The 18,518-nt window shown below is 49.2% G+C and overlaps 1 protein-coding gene across 3 annotated transcripts in view; it reads left to right on the forward strand.

Moving 5' to 3' along the window:
* LOC140410235 (NACHT, LRR and PYD domains-containing protein 3-like) overlaps positions 1 to 18,518 on the forward strand; it is a 437,830-nt gene that overhangs the window by 408,254 nt on the left and 11,058 nt on the right. For all 3 annotated transcript variants that reach the window (XM_072498189.1, XM_072498190.1, XM_072498191.1), the window contains 6 exons: positions 6,611 to 6,782; positions 6,871 to 6,936; positions 10,208 to 11,945; positions 15,253 to 15,339; positions 17,999 to 18,169; positions 18,318 to 18,488. In XM_072498189.1, the coding sequence (XP_072354290.1) occupies positions 6,611 to 6,782; positions 6,871 to 6,936; positions 10,208 to 11,945; positions 15,253 to 15,339; positions 17,999 to 18,169; positions 18,318 to 18,488 (2,405 nt within the window). The remainder of the gene's footprint in view (positions 1 to 6,610; positions 6,783 to 6,870; positions 6,937 to 10,207; positions 11,946 to 15,252; positions 15,340 to 17,998; positions 18,170 to 18,317; positions 18,489 to 18,518) is intronic.

Raw genomic sequence — 18,518 nt, forward strand, 5'->3', positions numbered from 1 at the left:
GGGAGGGAGGGGAGGGGAGAGGGAGGGAGGGGGGAGGGAGGGGGGGGGAGGAGGGGAGGGGGAGGGGAGGGGGAGGGGGAGGGGAGGGAGAGGGGGGGGAGGGAGAGGGGGGGGAAGGGGGAGGGAGGAGGGGGGGGAGGGAGGGGAGGGGGAGAGGGGGGAGGGGGAGGGAGGGGGGGAGAGGGAGGGGGAGGGGGGGAGAGGGAGGGGGAGGAGGAGGGGGAGAGGGGGGAGGGGGGGAGGGAGGGGAGGGGGAGGGAGAGGGAGGGGGGAGGAGGAGGGGGGAGGGAAGGGAGGGAGGGGAGGGGGGGGAGGAGAGGGGGGAGGGGGGGGGGAGGAGAGGGGGGAGGGGAGGAGGGGGGAGAGAGAGGGGAGGGGGGGGAGGAGAGGAGGGGAGGGGGGGGAGGGGAGGGGAGGGGGGGGAGGAGAGGAGGGGAGGGGGGGGAGGGGAGGGGAGGGGGGGGAGGGGAGGGGAGGGGGGGGGGAGGGGAGGGGAGGGGGGGGAGGAGAGGAGGGGAGGGGGGGGAGGGGAGGGGAGGGGGGGGAGGGGAGGGGAGGGGGGGAGGAGAGGAGGGGAGGGGGGGGAGGAGGGGAGGGGGGGGAGGGGAGGGGAGGGGGGGGAGGAGAGGAGGGGAGGGGGGGAGGAGAGGAGGGGAGGGGGGAGGAGAGGAGGGGAGGGGGGGGAGTGGAGGGGGGGAGGAGAGGGGGGGAGGGGGGCCGAGAGGGGGGGAGGGGGGCGGGGAGGGGGAGGGGGGCCGAGAGGGGGGGAGGGGGGGAGGGGGGGGGGAGAGGGGGGGGGGGAGAGGGGGGAGGGGGGAGGGGAGGGGGGAGGGGAGGGGAGGGGGGAGGGGGGCCGGGAGGGGGAGAGGGGGGAGTGGTGAGGGGGGAGGGGGGGCCGGGAGGGGGAGAGGGGGGGAGGGGGGGGAGGAGGAGGGGGGCCGGGAGGGGGAGCAGAGGGGGGGAGGAGGAGGGGGGCCGGGAGGGGGGAGGGGAAGGGGGGAGGGGGAGGGGGGGGGGGGAGGGGGTTTTAACTCATGACTCCGGAACTCAATCCGTCTACCAATAAAGGCCAACACTCCATAGGCCTTCTTCACAACCCTATCAACCTGGGTGGCAACTTTCAGGGATCTATGTACATGGACACCTAGATCCCTCTGCTCATTCACACTTCCAAGAACTTTACCATTAGCCAAATATTCCGCATTCCTGTTATTCCTTCCAAAGTGAATCACCTCACACTTCTCTACATTAAACTCCATTTGCCACCTCTCAGCCCAGCTCTGCAGCTTATCTATGTCCTCTGGAACCTGCAACATCCTTCCGCACTGTCGACAGCACCACCGACTTTAGTGTCGTCTGCAAATTTATTCACCCACCCTTCTGCGCCCTCCTCTAGGTCATTGATAAAAATGACAAACAGCAACGGCCCCAGAACAGATCCTTGTGGTACGCCACTTGTAACTGAACTCCATTCTGAACATTTCCCATCAACCACCACCCTCTGTCTTCTTTCAGCTAGCCAATTTCTGATCCACATCTCTAAATCACCCTCAATCCCCAGCCTCCGTATTTTCTGCAATAGCCTACCGTGGGGAACTTTATCAAATGTTTTACTGAAATCCATATACACATCAACAGCTCTACCCTCGTCTACCTGTTCAGTCACCTTCTCAAAGAACTCGATAAGGTTTGTGAGGCATGACCTACCCTTCACAAAGCCATGCTGACTATCCCTGATCATATTATTCCTATCTAGATGATTATAAATCTTGTCTCTTATAATCCCCTCCAAGACTTTACCCACTGCAGACGTGAGGCTCACCGGTCTATAGTTGCCGGGGTTGTCTCTACTCCCCTTTTTGAACAATGGGACCACATTTGCTATCCTCCAGTCCTCTGGCACTATTCCTGTAGCTAATGATGACATAAAAATCAAAGCCAAAGGCCCAGCAATCTCTTCCCTGGCCTCCCAGAGAATCCTAGGATAAATCCCATCAGGCCCCGGGGACTTATCTATTTTCAGCCTGTCCAGAATTGCCAACACCACTTCTCTACGTACCTCAATGCCATCTATTCTAATAGCCTGGGTCTCAGCATTCTCCTCCACAACATTATCTTTTTCCTGAGTGAATACTGACGAAAAATATTCATTTTGTATCTCGCCTATCTCTTCAGACTCCACACACAACTTCCCATCCCTGTCCTTGACTGGCCCTACTCTTACCCTAGTAATTCGCTTATTCCTTACATACCTATAGAAAGCTTTTGGGTTTTCCTTGATCCTACCTGCCATACTTCTCATGTCCCCTCCTTGCTCGTCTCTCTTTAGATCCTTCCTCGCTACCTTGTAACTATCCATCGCCCCAACTGAAACTTCACACCTCATCTTCACATAGGCCTCCTTCTTCCTCTTAACAAGAGATTCCACTTCTTTGGTAAACCACGGTTCCCTCGCTCTACGCCATCCTCCCTGCCTGACCGGTACATACTTATCAAGAACACACAGTAGCTGTTCCTTGAACAAGCTCCACTTATCCAGTGTGCCCAACACTTGCAGCCTACTTCTCCAACCTATCCCCCCCCCCCCCCCCCCCCCCCCCCCCCCCCCCCAAGTCACATCTAATGGCATCATAATTGCCCTTCCCCCAGCTATAACTCTTGCCCTGCGGTGTATACTTATCCCTTTCCATCACTAACGTAAACGTCACCGAATTGTGGTCACTGTCCCCAAAGTGCTCTCCTACCTCCAAATCCAACACCTGGCCTGGTTCATTACCCAAAACCAAGTCCAACGTCGCCTCGCCTCTTGTTGGCCTGTCGACATATTGTGTCAGGAAACCCTCCTGCACACATTGTACAAAAAACGACCCATCTAATGTACTCAAACTATATCTTTTCCAGTCAATATTTGGAAAGTTAAAGTCTCCCATAATAACTACCCTGTTACTTTCGCTCTTATCCAGGATCATCCTCGCCATCCTTTCCTCTACATCCCTAGAACTATTTGGAGGCCTATAGAAAACTCCCAACAGGGTGACCTCTCCTTTCCTGTTTCTAACCTCAGCCCATACTACCTCGGAAGAAGAGTCCCCATCTAGCATCCTCTCCGCCACCGTAATACTGCTCTTGACTAGCAGCGCCACACCGCCCCCTCTTTTGCCTCCTTCTCTGAGCTTACTAAAACACCTAAACCACGGAACCTGCAACATCCATTCCTGTCCCTGCTCTATCCATGTCTCCGAAATGGCCACAACATCGAAGTCCCAGGTACCAACCCATGCTGCCAGTTCCCCTACCTTATTTCGTATACTCCTGGCATTGAAGTAGACACACTTCAAACCACCTACCTGAACACTGGCCCCCTCCTGCGACGTCAAATCTGTGCTCCTGACCTCTATACTCTCATTCTCCCGTACCCTAAAACTACAATCCAGGTTCCCATATCCCTGCTGTATTAGTTTAAACCCCCCCAAAGAGCACTAACAAATCTCCCCCCCAGGATATTTGTGCCCCTCAGGTTCAGATGTAGACCATCCTGTCTGTAGAAGTCCCACCTTCCCCAGAAAGAGCCCCAGTTATCCAGAAATCTAAATCCCTCCCGCCTGCACCATCCCTGTAGCCACGTGTTTAATTGCTCTCTCTCCCTATTCCTCATCTCATTATCACGTGGCACGGGCAACAACCCAGAGATAACAACTCTGTTTGTTCTAGTTCTGAGCTTCCATCCCAGCTCCCTGAAAGCCTGCCTGACATCCTTGTCCCCTTTCCTACCTATGTCGTTAGTGCCAATGTGGACCACGACTTGGGGCTGCTCCCCCTCCCCTTTCAGGACCCGGAAAACACGATCCGAGACATCATGTACCCTTGCACCTGGGAGGCAACATACCAAACGTGAGTCTCTCTCGCTCCCACAAAATCTCCTATCTGTGCCCCTGACTATCGAGTCCCCAATTACTAATGCTCTGCTCCTCTCCCCCCTTCCCTTCTGAGCCACAGGGACAGACTCCGTGCCAGAGGCCCGTACCCCATGGCTTACCCCTGGTAAGTCCCCCCCTCACAAGTATCCAAAGCGGTATACTTGTTTCTCAGGGGAACGACCGCAGGGGATCCCTGCACTGACTGCTTCTTCCCAGTCCCTCTTACAGTTACCCATCTATCTCCAATCTTTGGTGTAACTAATTCCCTGAAGCTGCTATCTATGACCCCTTCTGCCTCCCGAATGATCCGAAGTTCTTCCAACTCCAGCTCCAGTTCCCTAACTCGGTCTTGGAGGAGCTGGAGATGGCTGCACTTCCTGCAGGTAAAATCAGCAGGGACACTAACGGCATCCCTCACCTCAAACATCCTGCAGGAGGAACATTGCACTCCCTCCCTGCCATCCCTCTAACTTTCAACCAAGATCAGGCTAACAAATAAATTTTAAAAAAAAATAATATAATATGGTACTTAGCTCACACCAATGGTTTTATTATTAGGTTAGAGGAGGAGGGCGGGTGGGAGACACTACACGTGTAGTGTCTCGGGTTTCCTCTCCACCAGAATTTATTGGTGAGGGGAGGGGGGGTAAACCTTCCCAGAAGTCCGCGGGTCGAACTTCCAGTTCCCGCCTTAAAAAAAAAAATTCACCCACCGGCAGCCCCTGCACTCCGCTCCCGCCGAAACTCCAAGTGCTGCTCCTGCAAGGTAACTTATTTTAAACTTAAATACTCACCTACCAGCAGCCTCTGCACTCCGCTCCCGCTGAAACTCCAAGTGCTGCTCCTGCAAGGTAATTTATTTTAAACTTAAATACTCACCCACCGGCAGCCCCTGCACTCCGCTCCCGCCGAAACTCCAAGTGATTGCTCCTGCAAGGTAAGTTATTTTAAACCTAAATACTCACCTACCGGCAGCCCCTGCACGCCGCTTCCCAGAAGTCCGCGGGTCGAACTTCCGGTTCCCGCCTTAAAAAAATGTTTTTTAAAAAAAAATACAACAGCAAAGAGGAACAGAAACGGGACCAGGTAAGTGTTTCAAACCTAAATACTCACCCACCGGCAGCCCCTGCACTCCGCTCCCGCCGAAACTCCAAGTGCTGCTCCTGCAAGGTAAGTTATTTTAAACTTAAATACTCACCCACCGGCAGCCCCTGCACTCCGCTCCTGCCGAAACTCCAAGTCCTGCGACTGGAATATTCCTCCCTGGTTCACTTACTATTCTCATAGTATACTAAATTGAAAATATACATCCTTAAGAACTGGTGGTTCGAGTTATCCTTCTGAGTTTTGGAACATTAGTGGGTTTCTTAACAAATTCGGGAGTCTTTTGCCGGGATTTTGAACAGCATCGTTCCTTGGGTGTAGAAGACGGCATCCCTTTCCCCTCTCATTGTGCTATGGATATATTAAGCCCCTTTGATGTTATCCTATGGAGTCGACCTTCAGCAGATGTGTGTCAATTTTCTTATCTCTCCTCTTTTGAATTTGCTACCTCTATACTCCATTGTTTTCCTATCATCATGTTTTTTAAAATCCCAAATTCATTTTTGAACCTTAATTTTTCCCAATTCTTATCATAACCAATGTCTTTTTGTGGATGTGTTGAATTCAAAATATCTTTTGTGAGTTCTGTGGAGATCAGCACAGTCTGATCCATAGCTGGGTGCTGGTGGTCAAATCCACAAAAGACGTGTGAATTCCTCAGAATCCATGTTGATTTGCAGTCCAATTTTTAAAAACGCAATCTCTAAAATACTTTTCAAAAACTACCAACACCATAATGTCACGGCAGCATTTGACCAAGAATGGCATCAAGGAGCCCCAGCTAAACTGGAGTCAATGGGAATCAAAGGGGAAACCCTCTGCTGGTTTGAATCATGAAAAATAATCACATTAAAACGACTGCAGATTCTCACTGATTCTTCAATCTCCTCAAAAAGTGTTATCAAATTTATTTCAGTTTAATAATTGATTCATGATATTTACAGATCTTCACACCTATGTTCAACATGGATCATACCAATTCCAATGACTGTTTTCTGTGCTCAAAACAACTGGGAAATTCATCACAAAACAGATCTCTTTCCTTCTTATTGTCGGTGTATATCTTTCACTTCACTCCTCCGTGTGTTGTGTTATGCTTCTTCATGTAGCATAAGCTGCTTCCTTGATGTATACTCTGACAAAGGAAGGTTCAGACTTGGAGATAGGTTTAACACATTTATTGAACAGTTAACAATTCTCCGACTTGGGTTTGACTCTCCTGCTGATCTTGCTATAGTAACTCAATCTAACTAACCAGTCTGCTCGAATCCATACAGTGGGTGTGATGCTTCCTGATCTGCCCCTGTGCCTCGCAGTGTCGCCTATAAAAAGGAGAAAGAGCATATGTGCCCTGTCCTTTTATATGGGTAGCCCCCTTGTGGTAGTGTCACCTCTGGGTGTGTCTCGACTGCCCATTGGTCGTGTCCTATCTTACTGACCTATTGGTTGAATGTCTGTGTGTCATGATGTCTCTGGTGCTCCCTCTAGTGTTTATTTAGTCTTAGTGTATTTGCATTAACCCCTTGTGTATTTACAGTGATGCATATCACCACACCGTGTTCATATCCATTCATCATTATTTTCCACAGAAAGTCACTGAGCTAGCAGAGAAGGGAGAACGGGCGGACAGTTCCAAACTTCTCCTAAATCTGGTGACGGAGAAAGGCTCTCAGGCCCGAAGAGTGATGTGGGAATCCTTTGAGAAAAAGTGTCATGGGGTCCCAAAGCTGGATAAAACACTGAAAGAAATACGGGAACTTGGTACAGTAAAATCATAGTCAATTCAATTTCCAATTCAAATGCTGTAAATTTCATTATGATGTTGTAAAATCTATATCATTTTCAACAGGTTCTAATTCACTTGATTATCTGAATATCGCACACGGCTTATTAGAATTACCCTGTCACCCGAACGGTAAGTGACAACATGGATATTTCAAACAAAAATATACACCGATGAGCAGCTTTTAACTTAGTAAAACATCCCAAGGTATTTCATAGGATTATTAATAAACAAGATATGACGCAAACCACAGAAGGCAGCATTTGGCTATTTTGTTGAAGATGTAAACTTGAAGTAACATCTTTTAAAGTGGAAAGATGTAGTGAGATTTGAGAGGAAATTTTGGAGTTTAGGGCCTCAGCAGCTGAAGAAGGCAGGGCCATCGTGATGGATTAATTAAAGTGGATGTTGCAATAGAGGCAAGAATTTAAGTGAGAGTTTGAAGAGAACTTGGAATGTTGTAGGTCTTGAAGACCTCAGACATAGGGAGGAGCAAGGTTATGGAGAGATGTAAAAAGCTGGATGAGAATTTTAAAATTGAGGCAATACTCAACTGTGAGCCAATGTTGATCAGCGATCACTGTGGGTGATGGGTGAATAGGGCTTGGTATCCATTAGGGCACAGACAGCAGAGGATTGAATGAGTTTAAGTTTATAGAGAGTGTGACATCAGCCAAGAGTGCCGGGAAATACTCAAGACTCAGGACAACAAAACAATGGTTAAGAGTTTCAGCAGCAGATGAGTTGAAGCAGGAATGTCGTCAAGCAATATTATGCAGATGAAAGTACATGGTCTGAATGATGTGGATTTGTCGTTGGAAGCTCTAGTGTAAAATCAGTAGAGAGAATCAGAAATGTGAACTGCAGCCATTTGTTTAGAATGGTCAGAATCTGGTAGCCTGAAAATCAATGGCTGTGGAATCAGTATTGTAGATTGTTGGGTAGACCATCAATACACAGAGTTTTCTGCAGATTCAAGTAAAAATCTGTAGGATTTCTGACACATCCTGACAGTTTCCAGGCAACACATTATTTGACAGAATCAAACAGTTGAGCACTGTTACAAGACTTAAATATATCTGGCAGCATCCTGATACACTGTGAAACCCTGTACACACCTGGCAGGATCCTGATACACTGTGAAACCCTGTACACACCTGGTAGGTTCCTGATACACTGTGAAACCCTGTACACACCTGGCAGGATCCTGATACACTGTGAAACCCTGTACACACCTGGTAGGTTCCTGATACACTGTGAAACCCTGTACACACCTGGTAGGATCCTGATACACTGAAACCCTGTACACACCTGGCAGGTTCCTGATACACTGTGAAACCCTGTACACACCCTTGCAGGATCCAGATACACTGTGAAACCCTGTACACAACTGGCAGGATCCTGTTACACTGTGAAACCCTGTACACACCTGGCAGGATCCTGATACACTGTGAAACCCTGTACACACCTGGTAGGATCCTGATACACTGAAACCCTGTACACACCTGGCAGGTTCCTGATACACTGTGAAACCCTGTACACAACTGGCAGGATCCTGATACACTGTGAATCCCTGTCCACATCTGGCAGGATACTGATACGCTGAAACCCTGTACATACCTGGCAGGATCCTGATACACTGTGAAATCCTGTACACACCTGACAGGATCCTGATGGACTGTGAAACCCTGAACACACCTGAAATGGCAGCATGGAAGCATAGTGGTTAACTACGGCCAGGGTCTCGGGTTCGATTCCCAGCTTAGGTCACTGTCTGTGCGGAGTCTGCCCGGTCTGCGTGGGTTTCCTCCGGGTGTTCCGATTTTCTCCCACAAGTTCCGAAAGATGTGCTATTAGGTAATTTGGACATTCTCAGTTCTCCCTCTTGTGTACCCGAGCAGGCGCCGGAATGTGGCGACTAGGGTCTTTTAACTCTTTGCAGTGTTAATGTAAGCCTACTTGTGACAATAAAGATTATTATAAAAATCATCCTGAAGAACTGGGAAACCCTGTACACACCTGGCAGGACCCTGATACACTGTGAAACCCCGTACACACCTGGCAGGATGCTGATACACTGTGAACCCTGTGCACACCTGGCAGGATGCTGATACACTGTGAACCCCGTACACACCTGGCAGGATCCTGATACACTGTGAAACCCTGTACACACCTGGCAGGATCCTGATACACTGTGAACCCTGTACACCCCTGGCAGGATCCTGATACACTGTGAACCCTGTACACCCCTGGCAGGATCCTGATACACTGTGAACCCTGTACACACCTGGCAGGTTCCTGATACACTGTGAACCCTGTACACCCCTGGCAGGATCCTGGTACACTGTGAACCCTGTACACCCCTGGCAGGATCCTGATACACTGTGAAACCCCGTACACACCTGGCAGGATCCTGATACACTGAAACCCCGTACACACCTGGCAGGATCCTGATACACTGTGAACCCTGTGCACACCTGGCAGGATCCTGGTACACTGTGAACCCTGTACACCCCTGGCAGGATCCTGATACACTGTGAAACCCCGTACACACCTGGCAGGATCCTGATACACTGAAACCCCGTACACACCTGGCAGGATCCTGATACACTGTGAACCCTGTGCACACCTGGCAGGATCCTGGTACACTGTGAACCCTGTGCACACCTGGCAGGAACCTGATACACTGTGAAACCCCGTACACACCTGGCAGGATCCTGATACACTGTGAACCCTGTGCACACCTGGCAGGAACCTGATACACTGTGAACCCTGTACACACCTGGCAGGATCCTGGTACACTGTGAACCCTGTGCACACCTGGCAGGAACCTGATACACTGTGAAACCCTGTACACACCTGGCAGGATCCTGATACACTGTGAAACCCTGTACACACCTGGCAGGATCCTGATGCACTGTGAAACCCTGCACACACCTGGCAGGATCCTGATACACTGAAACCTCGTACACACCTGGCAGGATCCTGATACACTGTGAAACCCTGTACATACCTGGCAGGATCCTGATACACTGTGAAACCCTGCACACACCTGGCAGGATCCTGATACACTGTGAAACCCCGTACACACCTGGCAGGATCCTGATACACTGAAACCCTGTACACACCTGGCAGGATCCTGATGCACTGTGAAACCCTGCACACACCTGGCAGGATCCTGATACACTGAAACCCCGTACACACCCAGCAGGATCCTGATACACTGTGAAACCCTGTACATACCTGGCAGCATCCTGATACACTGTGAAACCCTGGAAACGCCTGGCAGGATCGTGATATACTATGACTGACGTTTAAAATGTACAGTGAATAGGATTGTGAGTTCTTTTTTATTCCAATGTAACTAACATTGAGAACCACTTTCTGTCTGTTCTAATTGAAGATGTTCAGGAGAAACACAAGGAGACACTCCGGGTACAAACTGAAACACTGACAGTGAACACTATCCTAATAAAGGAGAAGGTTAAGATTTTCCAGCTGGTTGATCGATACGCTGAGCTAACGATCATTTCTACTGTTCGAGATCGGACACTTGTAGAACATGAACTGCTGGTAAGAGGCCGAGACCATGAAGAGTGGAGAGAGAAAGATCTCCGGAATGAGCTGAAGAAAATCCAAACTGGTCAGTTGTTCCAGAGCAGTTTTTTCCAGAAAAAATCCAAATGTGGGAGTTCAGCAGCAGTGAGTGGAGTCCCGGGAATTGGAAAAACAACAATGGTACAAAAGATTGTTTATGACTGGGCCACTGGGAAAATATACCCAAACTTTCAATTTGTTTTCAGCTTTAAATTCCGGGATTTGAACAGTATTAACTGTAGAATAAACCTGAGGAATCTGATACTGGATCAGTATCCTTACTTTGGGAATGTTCTGGGAGAGATCTGGAAAAACCCAGAGGGATTGCTGTTTATATTCGATGGTTTGGATGAATTCAAGGACCGGATTGATTTTGCTGACAATCGGAGAAATACAGAACCTCAGTCCACGTGCACAGATCCCGAAAGCTGGTGTGAAGTGTCTGACATTGTGTACAGTTTAATACAGCACAAGCTGCTCCCAGGATGTTCAGTGTTAGTGACCAGCCGTCCCACTGAATTACATTTATTGGAAAAGGCTGAAATCAGTGTCTGGGCTGAAATCCTGGGATTTGTCGGTGATGAACGGAAGGAATATTTCAACAAGTTTTTTGAAGATCAGACGGTGGCAGCAGCTGTTTTCAAACATGTGGAGGAGAACGAGATCCTGTACACCATGTGCTACAACCCTTCCTACTGCTGGATCCTCGGTCTGTCACTGGGTCCCTTCTTTACACAAAGAGACAGGAAACAGCAGCAAGTTCCCAAGACCATCACCCAACTATATTCCTACTATATTTACAACATTCTGAAAAACCATGGCCGGGCGATTGAAAGCCCCCGCGATGTGTTACTGAAGCTTGGTGAGATGGCCTTCACAGGCGTCTCCGAGAGGAAGATTGTGTTTAGAAATGGAGATTTAATCGAGTACAATCTGCAACCTTCCCAGTTCCTGTCTGGGTTCCTGATGGAACTTTTGGAGAGAGATGATTCTGTCCAGAGTGTGGTTTACACATTCCCACACCTCACCATCCAGGAGTTTGTAGCTGCACTCGCACAATTCCTGACTCCAGATCCCGGGGACATTGGGAAGCTCCTCAGCGAGGCCTATGGCAAGGGAGATGGGCGATTTGAGATATTTCTCCGTTTTGTTGCTGGTCTCTCCTCCCCACAGGCAGCTCGGCCCCTGGAGGAGATTCTGGGTCGATTTCTTCATCAAACAACTTGTGGAGTGATTGACTGGGTAAAGGAGCAGATTGATGGACAGATTGGAAACACAAAGAGCAAAACTGATAAAAGGAATCTCCTGGACACATTCCACTACCTGTTTGAGTCTCAGAATAAAGCACTGGCTCGGGTCACAGTGGGATCTATGGAAACACTTACGTTTTGTAATTTGATAATGACCCCGATTGACTGTGCGGTCCTGTCTCAGATCATTGGACTCTGTGATACAATAAAACACCTCGAGCTGGAGAATTGTCATATTCAGTTTGAAGGACTTCAGCAGCTGGAACCTGTTTTGCACAAATGCCGGGTCTTGAGGTAACTGCTTTTTTACCCCTAACTGTTTGGTCAATTCTAGAATAGTCACAGAAATATTACTGCAGAGAGAAGGAAAACAATCTTTGCAGTTAAACTGGAGTAGCAGATTCAATGCAAATAGCACCTATATAAAATAATCATTTTGTAATTTCCTCTGGATCGGAATATCAAAAATTGATCTTGCTGAGCAAGTCGGGATTTCATTGGGTGGGATTTTCCGGCCCCCCCAATATGTGTTTTCCAACAGCAGAGACGGATCGCCGTTTGGTACCTGCAGAATCATCCGGTCCCGCCAACGTCTATAGTGTTTTGCGTTGCTCGCCCATCCCGCTGCCAAGAAACCCACCGCAGGGGGCGTTTTCGGCAGGAAAGGAAGATTCCACGAGCGGGAAGGGCTGGAAAATCCTGCCGATAGTCTTTATTCGATCTGATGATTTGTTTAAATTAAATAATATTTGAAAGGTTGGAAAACAAAATATAAGGGGCGGGATTCTCCACTCCCGCACCGAAATGCCCACGCCGTCGTGAACGCCGTCGAGGTTCACGACGGTGCTAAACGGCCCCGATCACGAACGATTCAGGCCCCGACAATGGGCTAGGATCGGGGCCGCATCATCTACACGTGCCAGGCCTTGTCGCCGCGTAAAGGCGGCGCTGCATAGATGACGCGGCTGGCGCCGCATAACTGGCGTCACCCGCGCATGCGTGGTTGCCGTCCTCTCTAAGTCCGCCCCGCAAGAAGATGGCGGACAGATCTTGCGGGGCCGCGGAAGGAAGGAGGTCCTCCTTCAGAGAGGACGGCCCGAAGATCGGTGGGCACCGATCGCGGGCCACCCCACATTTGAGGTACTCCCTGGTGCAGGATCCCCCCTCGCCCCCCCGCAGGCCGCCCCCCCCAGCGTTCGCGCGCTGTTCCCGACGGCAGCGACCAGGTGTGGATGGCGCCAGGGGGAACCCGCCGTTTTGGCCTGGCCGCTCGGCCCATCCGGGCCTGAGAATAGCGGGTGTGCCGGAGAATCGGCATTTTGGGTGACTCTGGCGATTCTCCGGCCTGCGGAACTCGACCGGGCTGTTTCCGCCGCTTGGGAGAATCGCGGGCGGATGTCGGACCGACGTCCCGGGAAATGTTGGCGGCCCAGGCGATTCTCCCAACCGGCGCGGGAGTGGAGAATCTCGCCCAAGATGCCTGTACAAATATATATAAAAAATATTTTACACGCGATCACTTCGAAGAGGGATAGGATGGGAACCTTACTTTATAGGGCATTTAGATATTTATTCCAACACTGTTCAGTGTTTGTCTTGTCATTGTGGTGGGAGGATTGCGTGTTAGACATTGCTTTGGCTGATAAGCTTGGTAAAACAGGAATTCATTCAGCTGTCAGTGGATTTCTTTTAGAATTGTTCCAAGTGTTTAGAATTATTCACTGTCCTGAGCATTAGGTACAGAAAGACATTTGAGAAAGGGTCAGTTGTTGAGGCACACTGATCATCAGGGAATAATACAGGACTGGAGGATGTTGATAGGCATATAGACAGCAACAGCAAGGTATCTGATGAATACATTACTGACAGTCCGTAAACATAGATTTTAGGCCCTGTGTCTGCACTGGCTGAAAAACGAGCCCCCCCAGCCTAATCCCACATTCCAGCATTTGGTCTGTAGCCCTACCAGTTACTACACTTGAAGTGACTATCCAGACACCTTTTTCAATCTGTTGACGGTTTCTGCATCAGCTACCATTTCAGCGGGAGTGAGTTTCAGACCCCCACAACCCTCTGGGTGAAAAAAAAATCATTACCCATTCTCTCCTCCCCCACTCTTTCTATCAAATGTTTTAAATTTTTGCTTCCTTGTCACTGACCTCTGCCAAATAGTCTTTAACAAGACCCTCATAATTTTGTACATTTCAGTCAAATCTCCCCTCAGTCGCCTCTTCCAAGAAAAGCAACCCCAGCATATCCAATCTTTCCTCATAGCTGCAATTTCCACTCCTGGCATCACATTTGTAAATCTCCTCTGTATCCTGACTAATGTAAGGACATTATTTCTGTAAGGAAGAGATCAGAGCTATGCCACAGTATTCAAGTTGTGGTCTAATTAATGTTTCATATAGTTCCATTATAACTTCATGCTCTTATTTTTTTATATAAGTTAATATAATCTTAGGTTTAGCTAATACATCAAGGATTCCATATGCCTTCTTTAACAGCCTTGTCAACCTGACCGTTAGATATCTGCAGACATTCACTCCGAGGCCCCTCACTTCCTCTACATCTCCCAGGATCCTCCCAGTCATTATGTAATCTTTTGCCTTGTTTGACTATTCCAAATGCATTGCCTCACATTTTTCTGAGCTGAATTCCATTTTTTGTGGCCAATTTTTGAATCATCTGCAAACGTCTTGATCATTATCCCTACATTTAAGTCCAAATCATTAATATGGCACAAAAGTCAAGGGACCTTAAACTGCAGAACTCCACTGGATACCACCTTCCAGTCACAAAAATATTTATTAACAATTATCCTTTGGCACTGAGCCATTTTGCATCCACCTTGCCACATTCCCCGAGATCCCATGGGCTTTCATTTTTTTAAATCAGTCTGCCAAGTGAGACCTTGTTAAAAGCCTTGCTAAATTCCATGTAGATCTCATCAACTACACTACCTTCATCAATCTTTCTTGTTACTTCCTCAAAAATGTAACCAAATTAGTCAAACATGACCTTCCCTGAACAAATCCATAAGGACTGTCTTTGATTAATCCATGTCTTTTTAAGTGACAGTTTACCCTGCTCCTCAGGTTGATTACAATAATTTGCCCACTACCAAGGTCAGACTAACTGACTTCTAATTATTTGGTCTATTCCTCATTCCCTTTTTAAATAGAGGTACAAAGTTAGCAGACCTTCAATCCTCCAGCACCTCATCTGTATCCAATCAAATCTTCCGCAATTTCTTCCATGACTTTTTTTCACAGCCTGGAGAACTTTTCACCTCACCCTGGTGATTTATCAAGGATATATATTTCAAGGATGCTAATCCCCATAATACTTTCTCTCTCCCTATGTTTATCACAATTCTGCTGAGCTACATATCTGCGCTGTCACCATTTTTTGCAAAGAACAATACCCACATCCTCCAACTCCACCTCCACATCAAGCTCAGCATAAATGAAGTTGGACAGGATGAAATTCCTCATCAGTGACAGGAAACGTTTGTTCAGTGTTTTTGTAACAGTGGCAGAAAAACTGCATCAAACCCAGAGCTTAATTCGTTTGAGTCTCAATTTTTGTCTCTTTTTAGTCTGAGGAACAATGAACTGAAAGATTCGGGAGTGAAACCATTATTTAAAGCACTAAGGAATCCGGACTGTAAAATACAGGAACTGCAGTAAGTACCAGACTGTGAGATTGTGTTTATAATAACTGGATGTGGCTAATAGTGAACAGGCTCCTGGGGCGCATCACACACAAACTCTGAGATGGTGAGGGTCCGGTGGGCCCTTCCGGTCATTTCTCTTTCCCTACAGTTGTGCGGTTGTGGGTCGCCTTCTCCTGGGGAACAGATAATGCACAGTGTGAGACACTATGACATGGGCAAGGGGTGACCTATGTGTGCTGGGCACATGGCCATGGCAGGTCAGGTGGTATGGGTGTTGGCATATTGTGCAGGGTGGGGTTGCCACATGGTGGAGTTCGATCGCCCTCTAGGAGAGGAGGTGGGGTTAACAGGTGTGTGGGACAGGGTTTGGTGCGAGGGGCACGGTGGTGGTGGTGGTGGTGACTCAACCTGTCTGGCCTGTCGGTTTGCCCATCCCCACCCAGCGCTGCCTACTGTTCCACCTGCTGGGAGGCCGATGGGTATGGGGAGTGTTGCCAGGGACACGGAGCTGGTGACTCACCCTGGCAGCCCAGAGGAAATTGTGCAACGTCTTCCTGCACTGCTGCCCAGTACTGGTGGTTGGGCCCACAGCGCTCACGGCCTCTGCCACCTGCACCCAGGCCTGGTTTACGTCGACGGGTTACAGCCTTCTGCCCAACCCAGTGAGCAAGATGACCCGCCTCTCCTCCACAGCATCCCGTAGCGACTTGAGCTCTGCATTTGCGAATCTCGGGGTTGCTATTCGCGGTGGCACCTTCTTGGCTGAATTGAGTGTGTGGCGGGTGGAGTGCTTATATGTGGCTGCAGCTTGTCAGGCACTCGAGTGGCAATCACGACACCGGCTGACGTGCGTTGCAATGGCACGAATTCCACATGACCCCAGTGCTGGCCCATTAGAATGTCCTGAATGGCTCCAGGACCAGCACTGCCATCGGGACCAGAAAACATCTGCGATTCAGTCCCATGGTCAGCACTTAGTCTCTGAAACGGAGAATTCTGCCCTGTACTCCCGCAAAGTCCCACAAAAGGCAAAATCACAAATGACATACTTTACAATGCGTGCTAATTAAAAAGGTTCCTGCGACATGAGTGCAGCATTGTTTTGTGCAGTTGCTGTACAGCAAATTGTGGTATGCAACCGACAGAGGGAAGCCTCTAAACTCAATTTTGACAGAATAATCCAACTACAGACTCATCCGCTCTTTTTAACATCCAAGACGTGTATTGAAAATTCAGGAAAGAGACCATTCCCGAATGTAGGAATAACACATCACCTCAAAACACCTATACATGTGTAAAACTTAAACACAGATAATTCTTTTCATTTAAAAATTAGAAATGTAACATTCTCTTTGAACTTGGTTATTGTGCATTTATTTCCCTCCTCTCCCCCCCAAAGTTTACCGAATCCTGGGCGGGATTCTCCGACCCCCCGCCAGGTCGGAGAATTGCCGGGGGCTGGCGTGAAACCTGCCCCCACCAGTTGCCGAATTCTCCGGCACCGGATATACGGCGGGGGCAGGAATCGCACTGCGCCGGTCGGCGGGCCCCCCACCCCCGGCGATTCTCCGGCCCGCGATGGGCCGAAGTCCCGCTGCTGGAATGCCTGTCCCGCCAGCGAGAATCAAAGCACCTCTCTTCCCGGCGGGACTAGGTGGCGCGGGCGGGCTCCAGGGTCCTTGGGGGGGGGGGGGGGGGGGCGTGGGGCGATCTGGCCTCGGGGGGTGCCCCCACAGTGGCCTGGCCCGCGATCGGGGCCCAGCGATCCGCGGGCAGGCCTGTGCCTTGGGGGAACTCTATTCCCTCCGCCTTGGCCACAGCCTCCGCGATGGCCGACGCGTAAGAGACCCCCCTCCTGCGCATGTGCGGGGATGACGTCAGTGGCCGCTGACGCTCCCGCGCATGCGCGGACTTCCGCCGCCGGGCGAAATCCTTTCGGCCCCGGCTGGCGTGGCGCCAAAGGCCTTCCACGTCAGTCGGTGGAGCGGAAACTACTCTGGCGCGGGCCGAGCCCCTCATGGCGAGTGCTTGGCCCCTAAAGGTGCGGAGAAATTTGGGGTGGCCCGATGCCGGAGTGGTTCACGCCACTCCATCCCGCTGGGACCCCCCGCCCGCATAGTAGGGGAGAATCCCGGCCCATATATTGACACATTTACATGAAAACACAGAATTCAGTGAACATCTCAGAATTGAATAGAGCCATTTTTGCAGTTGGCTCTGGAGAAAGAGGTTTGAACATTTCCAGGTTAATCTCCTTTTGGGCTACACTTTAGCTGTAACCATTCCAGGCTTTGCTTCTTAACCCTTTTGGAATGAGGTTTTCAAAAAATATTAAATGTCCACAGCCAGAACTAAGAGAAAGAATCCGCTATCAGTGACTTTGACGCAATATCCCCGTTAAACCTGCTGAGATCTCTGCTCTGACATGACTGCCGTCTCCTGGCATCAAGGCCACATTAATCCAGAATAGAATGAATAAAATGGGACAAATTCCAATTAGAATAAAGTATCTGATGAGCGAGGGGAAGAAAACACAGATAAGCAAATAATTGCTTATGCAATGGGTGATCTGGTGTACAGAGGCTTTAGTCTGGGTGTGTAAATACACAAACAAGGAAGTCACAAAAGGTGGTACTTTAATCTGTGTCTCTGTTTCTCTGATCACCAGCCTGACTGATAACAAACTCACAGCTAGTTTTGCCAAGGATTTTGCCTCAGCTGTCAGTGAAAACCAATCACTGACAAATCTGAATCTTGGTGAAAATAAACTTGGAGATTCAGGAGTGAAATTCTTGTCTACAGTTCTGAGGAATCCGGACTGTAAAATACAGGAACTGCAGTGAGTATCAGACTTTTTGAGATTATCTGTGTTTGTAATAATTTGATGTCTAACACTGTACATTATTACTGGTATCAGTAATGGTGATATGAATAAAAACTGGGGATTCACCCTAACTCTGCTATTCCCCTTTTCCTCTGATTCTCAGGCTGCATAACAATTGTCTCTCAGAATTTTGTGCTCAGGATCTTGCCTCTGCTCTCAGTACAAACTGTGCACTGACGTCGCTGAACCTGGGTGATAATGAACTAGGCGATTCGGGAGTGAAAATATTGTGCACTGCACTGAGGTACTCGGACTGCAAAATTATGGAACTGAGGTAAATGCTAAACTGTATGAGATTGTCTTT

This window comes from Scyliorhinus torazame, chromosome 4 (genome assembly GCF_047496885.1).
Source record: "Scyliorhinus torazame isolate Kashiwa2021f chromosome 4, sScyTor2.1, whole genome shotgun sequence".
Classification (NCBI taxonomy): domain Eukaryota; kingdom Metazoa; phylum Chordata; class Chondrichthyes; order Carcharhiniformes; family Scyliorhinidae; genus Scyliorhinus; species Scyliorhinus torazame.